This window comes from Conger conger, chromosome 3 (genome assembly GCF_963514075.1).
Source record: "Conger conger chromosome 3, fConCon1.1, whole genome shotgun sequence".
Classification (NCBI taxonomy): Eukaryota; Metazoa; Chordata; class Actinopteri; order Anguilliformes; family Congridae; genus Conger; species Conger conger.
The window spans coordinates 2572286-2583053 of NC_083762.1; the positions used below are offsets into that span (position 1 = coordinate 2572286).

Below are 10768 nucleotides of genomic sequence, written 5' to 3' on the forward strand. Positions count from 1 at the left end.
ATCCGCTTCCCGACTGCGCCATCTCTGGCTCCGTTTGTACAACATGTCGCCGCCTGTAAAACTAAACTCTGGCTTGAAAAAACACTTTTCACGAGCCCACGTGGGACATCAGTGAGTGATGTAACCGGCACATGGTCCATACGTTGTGTAAGGGCGACATTGAGCATTGAGTTTAGTGAGGTGTCATAGTTTAGGAGAGAGTTTGGTGGAACTTAGTAGGGTTTAGTTGAGAGTCTATAATTTAATAGAGGTTTGAGTTTACTAGAGAGTTTAATATAGTTTGATAAATTGTTTTAGTTTAGTGGAGTTTACTATAGTTTAGTAAAGAGTTTGGAGTTTAATATCATTTAGTTATGTGGAATACAGCAGAAAGTAATTCTGCAGAGTTATAATGTTGTGTGGAGAGGTACTTACATAACACTCTGTTTGGTATAAATCCAAATATAGAAATTTTATTCTGTGCTGTTGGCAATCTGTATTTTTTTGTTTTTGAATTTTAAGTGGGGCTTCCTGTTTATCAGGAAACCTTCTGAAGAAATACTAAAAAGCAAAAATTCCATTTGAAGTTTGTGGTTCAAACTTAATTCCCCGTTTTAGGATCGTGGTGTTTGGTTCAGGGTGGGAAGAGAGAGTGCACATAAAAGTGGGTGTGTCATATGTTAATTTAATCAAACCAATGGGTGAGCTGTTATGTTTCAGAAAGCATTTTATTGGACAGAGTCAGTTTTATATTATTATTTCAAATGATTATTTTTTTTCTCTTTGATAGAAAAGAGAGTTTATAAAAAAACATTAGACAAATCCAAAAGATGAGAAAAAAGTATATTGTTCCTTTTTTTTCACATTTATGGGGGGCTTCTTGTTTATCAGGAAACCTGCTGGAGAAATACTAAAGAGCAAAATTCCATTTACCCTTTCTATCGTCATCTTAATTCCCCATTGTAGGCTCATGGTGTCTGATTCAGGGTTGGCAGAGAGAACGCATAAAAGTGGGTGTGTCATGTGCAATATGTGCTCATATTAACCACTTCACTTGTGGTTCTCCTATATTGTATAGTGCTATTAAAATAATTTAATACATAAAACAATTAAAATGACAAGATAGTCTCAAATGTAACATATTTATACTGCTCAATGTCTGCAGTACCTCAGGCAGCCAGGGGGGGTACTGGGTGTTGAAGGTCATGTAAATGTACATGTTATGTGAGATCAGAAAGAATCTCCTTTACAGTGTGATACATATTTAAAAGTATGTATTAACATTTTAATTTGCTCATACAGGCATCCATATTAATCTCTGCTGTCAATCCAACATGATCCAACACGGTCCAAAATGCATTTTCTCATTCTGTTGCAATTTGTGCTTGGTTTGTGTAAAGCCAGAGTGTTTTTCATGAACATGCCAATTAAAGCATTAAAGAGTTCATTCCTCCTGTTCCCAAAAGCACTCTGGCTTGTGTTGCCAACTCTTCAGAACAAGAAGTCGCCAGAACAGAACCAGATTGCTTTCCAAATATTGCTGTTTGCAAATACATTCCCAGTGCAAGATAAAATACATTTCTGAATTCTGCTTTTCTATTTCAATAAAAAAAAAAAAAAAATATTAAAGTGTGCATTTTATCACTTAATAAGGACATTCTGTATATAAATATACAGTGGATAATATAATAATGGTTGTGTATATATCTGTGCCTGTAAGAGGGGTCATTATTCAGGGGATTTATATTATGACTCTGTGCTGAATTGAGAGCCATCTGTGACAGGAGCAAACATCTTAGCAAGCATCTTGTTGACTGATTATTGTTTTTTGTAAGAAACTGCAGAGAGAAATGAATTGTAGTTACGGAACTTTCCCAACAGGTGGTGTGGGTCTGCAATAGCTGCTTAATTAATCATCTTCAGTCTGCATTAGAATCATCCGATCTCACTCAACATTACATCACGTTCACTTTAGCCTTTATCCCTAAGTGACTTACAATACCCGAGAAACAAAGAAGTGATTTTTACCTGATTTTATGCATATGAGTCAAAAGTATGAAACCATTGGTTAACAAACATAGACTTATATAGAACAGCCCATTCTGTGTCATATTTTCTATGGGTTTATTTGGAACCCAGGTTTATACTTTATGTTTTTGCACTTATTGTACTTGTCAAGGAGGCTCTTGTGAATTGAGAAATTCCTGTTGTGGTCATACATGAGCATTGAAATACATTTTTATGAACCATGCATTTCTGTGTGAGTGTGTGAGTGTATGTGTGTGTGAGTGTGTATGTGTGTGTGTGTGTATGTGTGTGTGAGTGTATGTGTGTGTGTGTGTGTATGTGTGTGTGAGTGTGTATGTGTGTGTGTTTGTGAGTGTGTATGTGTGTGTGTATGTGTGTGTGAGTGTATGTGTGTGTGTGTGTGTATGTGTGTGTGAGTGTGTGTGATGCTCAGTATGTGTCTACTTGTGTTTTCCTCTCTGAAGGTGGAGGGCGCGGAACTTGATCTGCTGCAGCGTCTCCATGACAACGTGTACGAGCAGGCGCAGGATTGGTTCCAGCGGCTGGATGGGCGTGTCAAGGACCAGATCAGCAGGCAGTATGGCACCATGCCCGAAACACAGGACAACATTCAGGTGAGATTACCTGTGTATTAGCACTGTAACAGGTGAGATTACTGTCCCAAACTCCACCTACCTGTGCATTAGCGCTGTAACTGGTGAGATTACTGTCCCAAACCCCACCTACCTGTAACAGGTGACATTACTGTGCCAAACTCCACCAATCTGTGCATTAGCATTGTAACAGGTGAGGTGGTAAATTGCTGTAAACTGTGGTAAATTGCAGTAGATTGTGGTAAAATGTGGTAAATTATAGTAAAGTGTGGTAAATTACAGTAAAGTGTGGTAAAGTGTGGTAAATCGCGGTGCAGGCCTTGCCGGATGGGCCGGCCTGGTGCTGGTGGCTCCTGTCAGTGCTGCAGCTGGACCCGGCATACCAGACCACCATCCTGTCCCTGCCCTCCCTCAAAGACCGGCTGGGCCACCTGCAGCTCGTCCTGGAGTACATCCCCTCCAGCTAGAGCTCCCCTGGAGCTCACCTGGCTGGGGCTCTCCTGAGTCTCACCTGGCTGGGGCTGTCCTGAGTCTCACCTGGCTGGGACTCTCCTGAGTCTCACCTGGCTGGGGCTCTCCTGAGTCTCACCTGGCTGGGACTGTCCTGAGTCTCACCTTTCTGGGGAACACCTGGAGCTCACCTGGCTGGGGAACACCTGGAGCTCACCTGGCTGGGGAACACCTGGAGCTCACCTGGCTGGGGCATACCTGGAGCTCACCTGGACTCGACTCATGACTGCCCCAGAGGCCTGAAATAGTGCACAGTTATACTAATAATGCACAAACTCATGCACACGCACGCATACCCTGCTGTAAAATCCAGCTATGACCAGCTCAAAATGACCAGCTACCCACTGTTTCAGCATAGCTTGAGCTGTTACTTTCAGCAGGTTACACACATAATTACACGGGCACACACAAAGACTGTTGCATATTTTCACACGAACACACACACACTCCACTCCCATTATCGTTGAGTGGTGAATGATTTGTTTGTGTTTTTCTAGTTGTCACTTTTTTAAATTGTGTGTCTTTGGGTTTATAAACAGGAAATCAACATGTGAAGCTCATGTGTGCCTGCAGGGGGCAGCACTGAGGACAGGCTTGGCCTGATGTCTAATTTTACATGCAGTATATACTCTATCTTACTACTATGATTTTTGGTATTATTTACACTACTTATTCATAACAAAATTTTAAGCCCATCCTCAATTTTCGAACAGATTTGAATGTTTATGAATGTATGATTGGCAGGTGCATTCATGCCTCCCTGTCTCTGAGGTTGTTGGATGAGAGGGATGGATTCTGAGGTGGTGGTGTCACATTTAAACAGATTCACACAGTAAAACTTTACACACACACATACACACACAGTGGGCCGAGACTGGGGTTAGTGTAAATGTCCTCTCCCCAAAAACAATGTGCCCAGTGTCACACACCAGCTACACTGGTAAGTAAAGTAAAAAAGTAAAAAAAAAAAAAAAAAGATGTTGAATAAGTACTCTAAATATGCTGTAGGGAAAAAGCAACAATTAGCTAGAAACCTTCCCTGTGAACACAACCAGCCTTTTTCACACATTAATTATTTATTGGAATCATTGCCAACCTGGAGTCACGAGACACTGCTTTTCCCCTGGAATGATTTAGGAGCGCCAGTCTCTGTGGGCGCTAACGCGATTGTTTTCGGAAATGTAATTTGAATCGGCTTTGATGTCTTAATGGAAGCATAGCTTCTGTTTCCATGGAAACCTGAGGGATCCCTAACACTTCCTGGCCTGTCAGCGGTTCGTGTACTCCAGTGTGGAATGCTTGGGAGCACTTGGGAATGCCCGGGAATGCTTGGGAAGGCTTAGGAACGCTCAGGAATGCTCGGAAATGCTTGGGTCCGCAGGTGCCAGGACCCACTGTTTCCGTGCGGGACCGGCCTGTTCTGTGTTTGGTGCCTTCAAGCCGTGGGCCTCTCTGTGATATTTAGGCTTTTAGAGGCGTGACGTGTGTGTATGTCTGCTGCCACAGTGCACACGCTACACTGCACACGGCTCACTGAGAGCGTGGGTTTGGATTTCAGTCCAAAAGATCTGTCACCATGCTGATCACAGCCACCTACAGCTGACCTGTGGATTTACTTATGTTTTATTTAAGTTCTCATTGTGTACGCCGAATTGCTCATACACTGACTGCAGCCAACTATGTGCCATCTGACAGATTCTGCCAGAGAAGGCTGTGTTCAGTGGTCCTGTCAGAGAAGGCTGTGTTCAGTGGTTCTGTCAGAGAAGGCTGTGTTCAGTGGTCCTGTCAGAGAAGGCTGTGTTCAGTGGTTCTGTCAGAGAAGGCTGTGTTCAGTGGTTCTGTCAGAGAAGGCTGTGTTCAGTGTCAGAGAAAGCTATGTTCAGTTATTACTTGTTTACTATTGAGTATATAAGCTGCATGTAAGTTGTGTGCAGTAGTAGGCAACAGTTGGCCACAGTCTTCATACACTCTGATGATGGGGCAGTTTGTCTCTTCTGAAAAGGCAGGAAGTTTCTTAAAGGCATTAAACGGGCATTGGATAATGCTTCAGTGAGAAATAAAAATGTAGCACTTGCTAAAGCCTTAAATAAAAGTGACAACGTGCATTGCAGTTAAATTGAATCTAGGCGTCAGTAGTGTTGTAGATAATCCGGTACATGTAGAGGAGTTATTAGACCAGGCTTTCCCTGCGTGTATCTGGGGCGTGCATCATTAACCGGGAAACACAACGCTGCGTTACTGCCCCCAGGGTTACCCGTACATTCACGAGAAAGCACTCACTCACCGGGAGCTTATTATCATCCAAGTGCCATGAAACAGACCATGCAGATTGTTGTGTGGCATGAGTTTTCCATCTGTGTTGCCTTGAAAAAAAATGACAAATAAAATATACAACACACAATTTCCTAAATTAAAGAAACTGCATTTTTTTAATAGCACATAAAACACAATGCAAGGCTTGGGCAAACGTATTTACAGTCCACAAAGTTAAAGCCTTGTGTGTGTAGTCCTATAATATACACACAGTGTCCACGGCTATTCTCCACTCTGCAGATGTCCGCTGTCCCTTTTGTTCTCTGGTAAATATTTTTATTTGTGTATATTTCACGGACGCTGTTTTACAGGTTAGTTACATTGATCACTGAACTTGCCATATAGTCACAATTCAGTCATTCTAGCATCCCAGAAAATGGTTTCAAACAACAGAATGGCAACTTATTTGAGAATTAGTTGATTAATGTTTGAATACATTTCTGAACGTTTCATTGGTTGCAGTGAGTGAGTGAGTGAGTGAGTGAGTGTTTGAGTGAGTCAGTCAGTCAGTCAGTCAGTATTTGAGTGAGTGTTTGAGTGAGTGAGTGAGTGTTTGAGTGAGTGAGTGAGTGTTTGAGTGAGTGAGTGAGTGAGTGTTTGAGTGAGTCAGTCAGTCAGTCAGTCAGTATTTGAGTGAGTGAGTGTTTGAGTGAGTGAGTGAGTGAGTGAGTCAGTATTTGAGTGAGTGAGTGAGTGAGTGTTTGAGTCAGTCAGTCAGTCAGTCAGTCAGTATTTGAGTGAGTGAGTGTTTGAGTGAGTGAGTGAGTGTTTGAGTGAGTGAGTGAGTGTTTGAGTGAGTGAGTGAGTGAGTGTTCGAGTGAGTGTTTGAGTGAGTGAGTGTTTGATTGAGTGAGTGAGTGAGTGAGTGAGTGAGTGAGTGAGTGAGTGAGTGAGTGAGTGTTTCAGTGAGTGTTTCAGTGAGTGAGTGAGTGTTTGATTGAGTGAGTGAGTGAGTGTTTGATTGAGTGAGTGAGTGAGTGAGTGAGTGTTTGATTGAGTGAGTGTTTGATTGAGTGAGTGAGTGAGTGAGTGAGTGAGTGAGTGAGTGAGTGAGTGAGTTAGTGAGTGTGTGAGTGAGTGAGTGTTTGAGTGAGTGAGTGAGTGAGCGATGGCTTCACAGGAGCTTGATCAGCTTCCTGTTCAGCCTTTTGTCGGCTGACACCACTCCAATGATCTTCCTTCTGGAGCTCCTGGAGAAAGGGGAGGGTATATTTATCAGGATGGGCTGTGCTGTCCTCTCTACGGAGCGAATGTGTGGACAGACAGACAGCCAGGTGTGTAAAGATGTGCTGCCCACCTGACACCTGGTGAGGCGTCGTGGGGAAGGCGGCTGGCAGCGGACAGGAAGCTGTCCAGCATTTCTCTCTTCAGCCCAAGCAGGCGAGTCGCCCCCATGACCTCCACCAGGGCCTCCAGCAGACGAGCGTTGCAGGCCCTGATCCCTGCGTTCCGGTCACTAGCGAGAGAAAAACCCACTTGTGAACACACCCACAATTCAAATTCTGTCTGATTGGCAAATTACACACATTAAACACCATGCCAAGTTTGACTGAAACTCCACGATGGTGTTTGATGGTAAGCCCACCCACCTCAGGCCCCCGTTCAGCAGGACTTTGATGCAGCGGTTGGGGCTACAGTTGTGCACCATGTGACCCAAGGCCACATGCACATCCTGCTGGATGAATTGGCTGGTCTCTCCAGCCTTCTGGAGCAGCACCCTGGCGGTCCAGTCCAGCTCGGGGTCCATGGCTCTCTGCAGGCAGAGGTACATGTCCCCCAGCGTTGTCATGGCAGCACGCGATACCATGGAGCGCAGATTCTGCACCTGGAGACAAACAAACAGGTGTGTGAGCCACTACACACCATCAGAACAATGGCAGAAGCACAAACACAAACCAGTGTGAAGCAGAATAAACACACACACTCCACAGGTTCAGACAGGAAAACCCGAGTACCTCTTGTGTGACCGCCAAGCAGACCCTATGGAGGTTGGCGGTTCAGTAGCTCAGGGTGACAGTGAGCCAGCCGGCGGATGGAGGTCAGCCCTTCGATCTTCTTCTCCCTGCAGGTCCACAGACACCAATCATAACTATATTTTCACACATATCTGCAATAAATCGCTGTCTATTCCATTTCTACAAGAGAGTTGTGTTTTGTCCTGTTGCAAAATTAAATTACAACCACACCAATAATACATATTGCAATATCTGAAAGTGTTATTGACTGCCATTTAAGTATATTGTAAAATGTTTGGAAATCTTGAAAAATTGAAGACTGAGTTCATTTGTTTTGGATCAGCGTGGTTAACATTAGCATCTGCCTACCAGTTTTCACAGTTGATGAGCTGCAAGCTCTGGTCCAAGGCCACATCTGCATTTGCAAATGGCAAAAATCCTGGCACATCTGTGGAGTCACATGATCAGTGAATGATGTCATACCAGTGAAAACAAGACGGAGCATAAACCAGTCCTACTGAACCATTCACCTTCGGTACAGAATACATGCCACATGTCATCTATTAATACATTTCAAGTGTATTCTGCTTGTCGGCCATTTTGTTTTGCTAGTCGGCCATTTTGTTTTTTCATCTAATCTTTCACCCTCTTAACATAGATTTTTGAAATGATATTATAACCTTTGAATGTAACTGAAAATTCACTCGGTGTTGGGGATTGGACCCCTGAAACTGGTTGTGGGATAATTGACCACTACAGGGCTCCGGTCAGAGAGCATGGAGTCATCAGTTTGGTTTGAAACTGTTTACTTGCAGAATGTCAGCAGAGCCAGTAGTATAAATGGTACAACGTAATGGTGCATACTGTTATATGTAGATATATATATATATGTGTGTAGTTTCTGAAACAAAACAAATACATTAATATTTGAATTGTTACTGATAAACAACATTCACTCAAAGCATTTAAGGACTGTATTGATCTGCATATCTCTGGATGAAGAGTAACTTTAACTATTGCAGTAACCACTATCGACATACACTGAAATCACGTTAACTGTGTGCTTGTAGTGATACAGGGCAAGCTAGCTAAACTAGCCAGTTAGCTAGTACCTCGCGAAGCTAGTTTCCGAACATGAGAATTACAGAACCGAGACATTGGCGGTAAACAGGCGGTAAATGAATATGATTAACATCGACTAAACAATATAAAGTCATGAAACACGGAGAAAGAATCTCGTTGTTATATCACATGAACTTTCTAACACTGATAATTAAACTTACATCGTCAGTGACTAACTGTTGCACCGGTAGTGACAGCAGAAAACAGAAGCCAATATACGGCACGAGAATAAACGGAAACAAACCGTCCGAATAAAGCGTTAATTTCAGAATAAAAGTGTCTGAACATGAAGAATTCACAACACTCGCAACTGAATAGGCATTAAGCATGTATACGTTTACTTTTTCATGAAAAAGTGATTGGCGGACATATAAGAAAATAATGAATCAAGATATCTGTGGTTAAATTTGAACTTGTCATGATTATATTTTTAAGACACTGCTCGACCCCATCAAAATTAAAATTGTATTACATATTACTGGCCACATACAGTATTTGAGCACGACAGGGAATGCCGTTACATGTAGCCCCTCCCATATTTCCCATCATGCATTGCTGTATAAGACAAACAAACTCAGGTCTCCTTGTTATTGAAGAAGATGAAGATAAAATAAAAGGCCTGTGGAAAAGGACTGTATCCTCACATGTAATTACATGTATATCAAAATGCCTCGCTGAAGAGAATTGGTTTGAAATGCTGTCATTAAAGATTCATGTAGAAATGTATGTGTGCTTTTCTATTCATACCAATAGTGGAATCTATATTTGCAGTAAATTAGCACAATGGGTAGTGAGATGTCATGTTAATGCAGCTGACCTTTTTTATTGGAATAATAACACAGTTATGCTGGATCAAAGTTGTGGTCTGTACTGGATCAATAAAACTGAATTGCTTGGGAATCTGTGACTGACTTGTAGCCTATTTGGCGTGTGTGTGTGGTGTGTGTGTCGGTGAGTGTGTTCAGACTACTGTAGATTTATGATGTTTTGTGTGTTCAGAGATGCTCTTCTTCATATTGTCACCTTCCTCTCAGCTTTGACCAATCTGGCCCTTCTCCTCTGACACCTCTCATTAACAAGGCATTTCTGTCTGAAGAACTGCTGCTCATTGGATTCTTTTTGTTTTTTGATCTTTGCAACTCCAGAGACTAGTGTGCTTGAAAGTCCCAGGAGATCAGCAGTTTCTGAGATACTCAAACCACCCTGTCTGCCACCAACAATCATTCCACGGTCAATGTCACTTGGATAAACTTTTTTCCTCAATCTGATGCTTGATGTGAACATTAACTGAAGCTCCTGACATGTATCTACATGATTGTATGCATTGCACTGCTGCCCCACAATTGGCTGATTAGATAATCACAGGAATAAGTAGATAGAATAAAGTAAAAACATTCCTAATAAAGTGCTCTGTGAGTATATGTACTGTATATACATTATATTTTAAGATCTTAATAATATTTGTCTAATTTTGTCCAAGATCTGGGTACAAATCCAAAGCCTTTTCCTGGGAGATGTACCCAAGCATGCCAATGGGTGAATTACGAAGGGCGGCGGGGGAAGAAGCAAACATCCTCCCATACTTACACACGGACTCCACCATTCCTCCGGTCGGTCCATCTCTCTGTGGAGCTGCAGGTTTGGGGGTTTTGGGGTTTGGATCTGATGGGGTGCCCTGAGCCTCTCCAGTCCAGGTTTGGCACTCCTCAGATGGGGCAGGTGTTCCACACAGTTATAGATTAATGTGTAGTGGAAACATGGTGATGAATAGAATATGTGGATTGTCGAAGAGAGGTTAAAAACCCATTTGAGCTAAAAAAAAATTAATAAAACAAAAGATCCTGAAATAAGATATTATATGTACCTGCGAGCCAGTTTTTAGGCATTGAATGTAAGTTAATGATTGAGTGAGTGAATGTTTGACTGATTTAGTGAGTGAGTGTTTGAGTGAGTGAGTGTTTGTGTTAGCAAGTGTTTGAGTGTGTGAGTGTTAAGGACGACTCAGTGTCACCGATCACATGTGGATTTTATTTAAACACGAGGCTGATCCAGCCCCCATCTCCAGAACCACCATATATCAGGAAGGGTGTTCCACAGCAGGCAGGCAGCACGGATGGTGCAGTGGGTAGCACTGCCGCCTCACAGCAAGGAGGTCCTGGGTTCGAATCCCCGTCGGCCGCGGACTCTTTGTGCGGAGTTTGCATGTTCTCCCCGTGTTTGCGTGGGTTTCCTCCGGGTACTCCGGTTTCCTCCCACAGTCCAAAGACA

The 10768-nt window shown here is 42.8% G+C and overlaps 1 protein-coding gene and 2 non-coding genes across 3 annotated transcripts; 1 reads left to right on the forward strand and 2 right to left on the reverse strand.

The window, feature by feature from the left end:
- Positions 1 to 501: 501 nt before the first annotated feature.
- LOC133125348 (U7 small nuclear RNA) lies at positions 502 to 559 on the reverse strand. Its single transcript, XR_009708425.1, has one exon. It is a non-coding gene; the product is annotated as a U7 small nuclear RNA (small nuclear RNA).
- Positions 560 to 850: 291 nt separating this feature from the next.
- On the reverse strand, positions 851 to 910 carry LOC133125347 (U7 small nuclear RNA). Its single transcript, XR_009708424.1, has one exon. It is a non-coding gene; the product is annotated as a U7 small nuclear RNA (small nuclear RNA).
- A 1474-nt stretch (positions 911 to 2384) lies between these two features.
- On the forward strand, positions 2385 to 3752 carry LOC133124698 (LON peptidase N-terminal domain and RING finger protein 1-like). The gene is made up of 3 exons (XM_061236114.1): positions 2385 to 2621; positions 2918 to 3074; positions 3231 to 3752. The coding sequence occupies exons 1-2, from the start codon at positions 2433 to 2435 to the stop codon at positions 3065 to 3067; spliced, it is 339 nt and encodes a 112-aa protein (XP_061092098.1). The 5' UTR covers positions 2385 to 2432; the 3' UTR covers positions 3068 to 3074; positions 3231 to 3752.
- The last annotated feature ends 7016 nt before the right edge of the window (positions 3753 to 10768 follow it).

Bases quoted from the DNA above. Each gene is read 5' to 3' on its own strand.
- LOC133124698 (XM_061236114.1), top strand. From the start codon at position 2,433: ATGCTCAGTATGTGTCTACTTGTGTTTTCCTCTCTGAAGGTGGAGGGC. The intron at 2,622-2,917 runs GTGAGATTACCT...ATCGCGGTGCAG, and splicing joins AAACACAGGACAACATTCAG to GCCTTGCCGGATGGGCCGGC.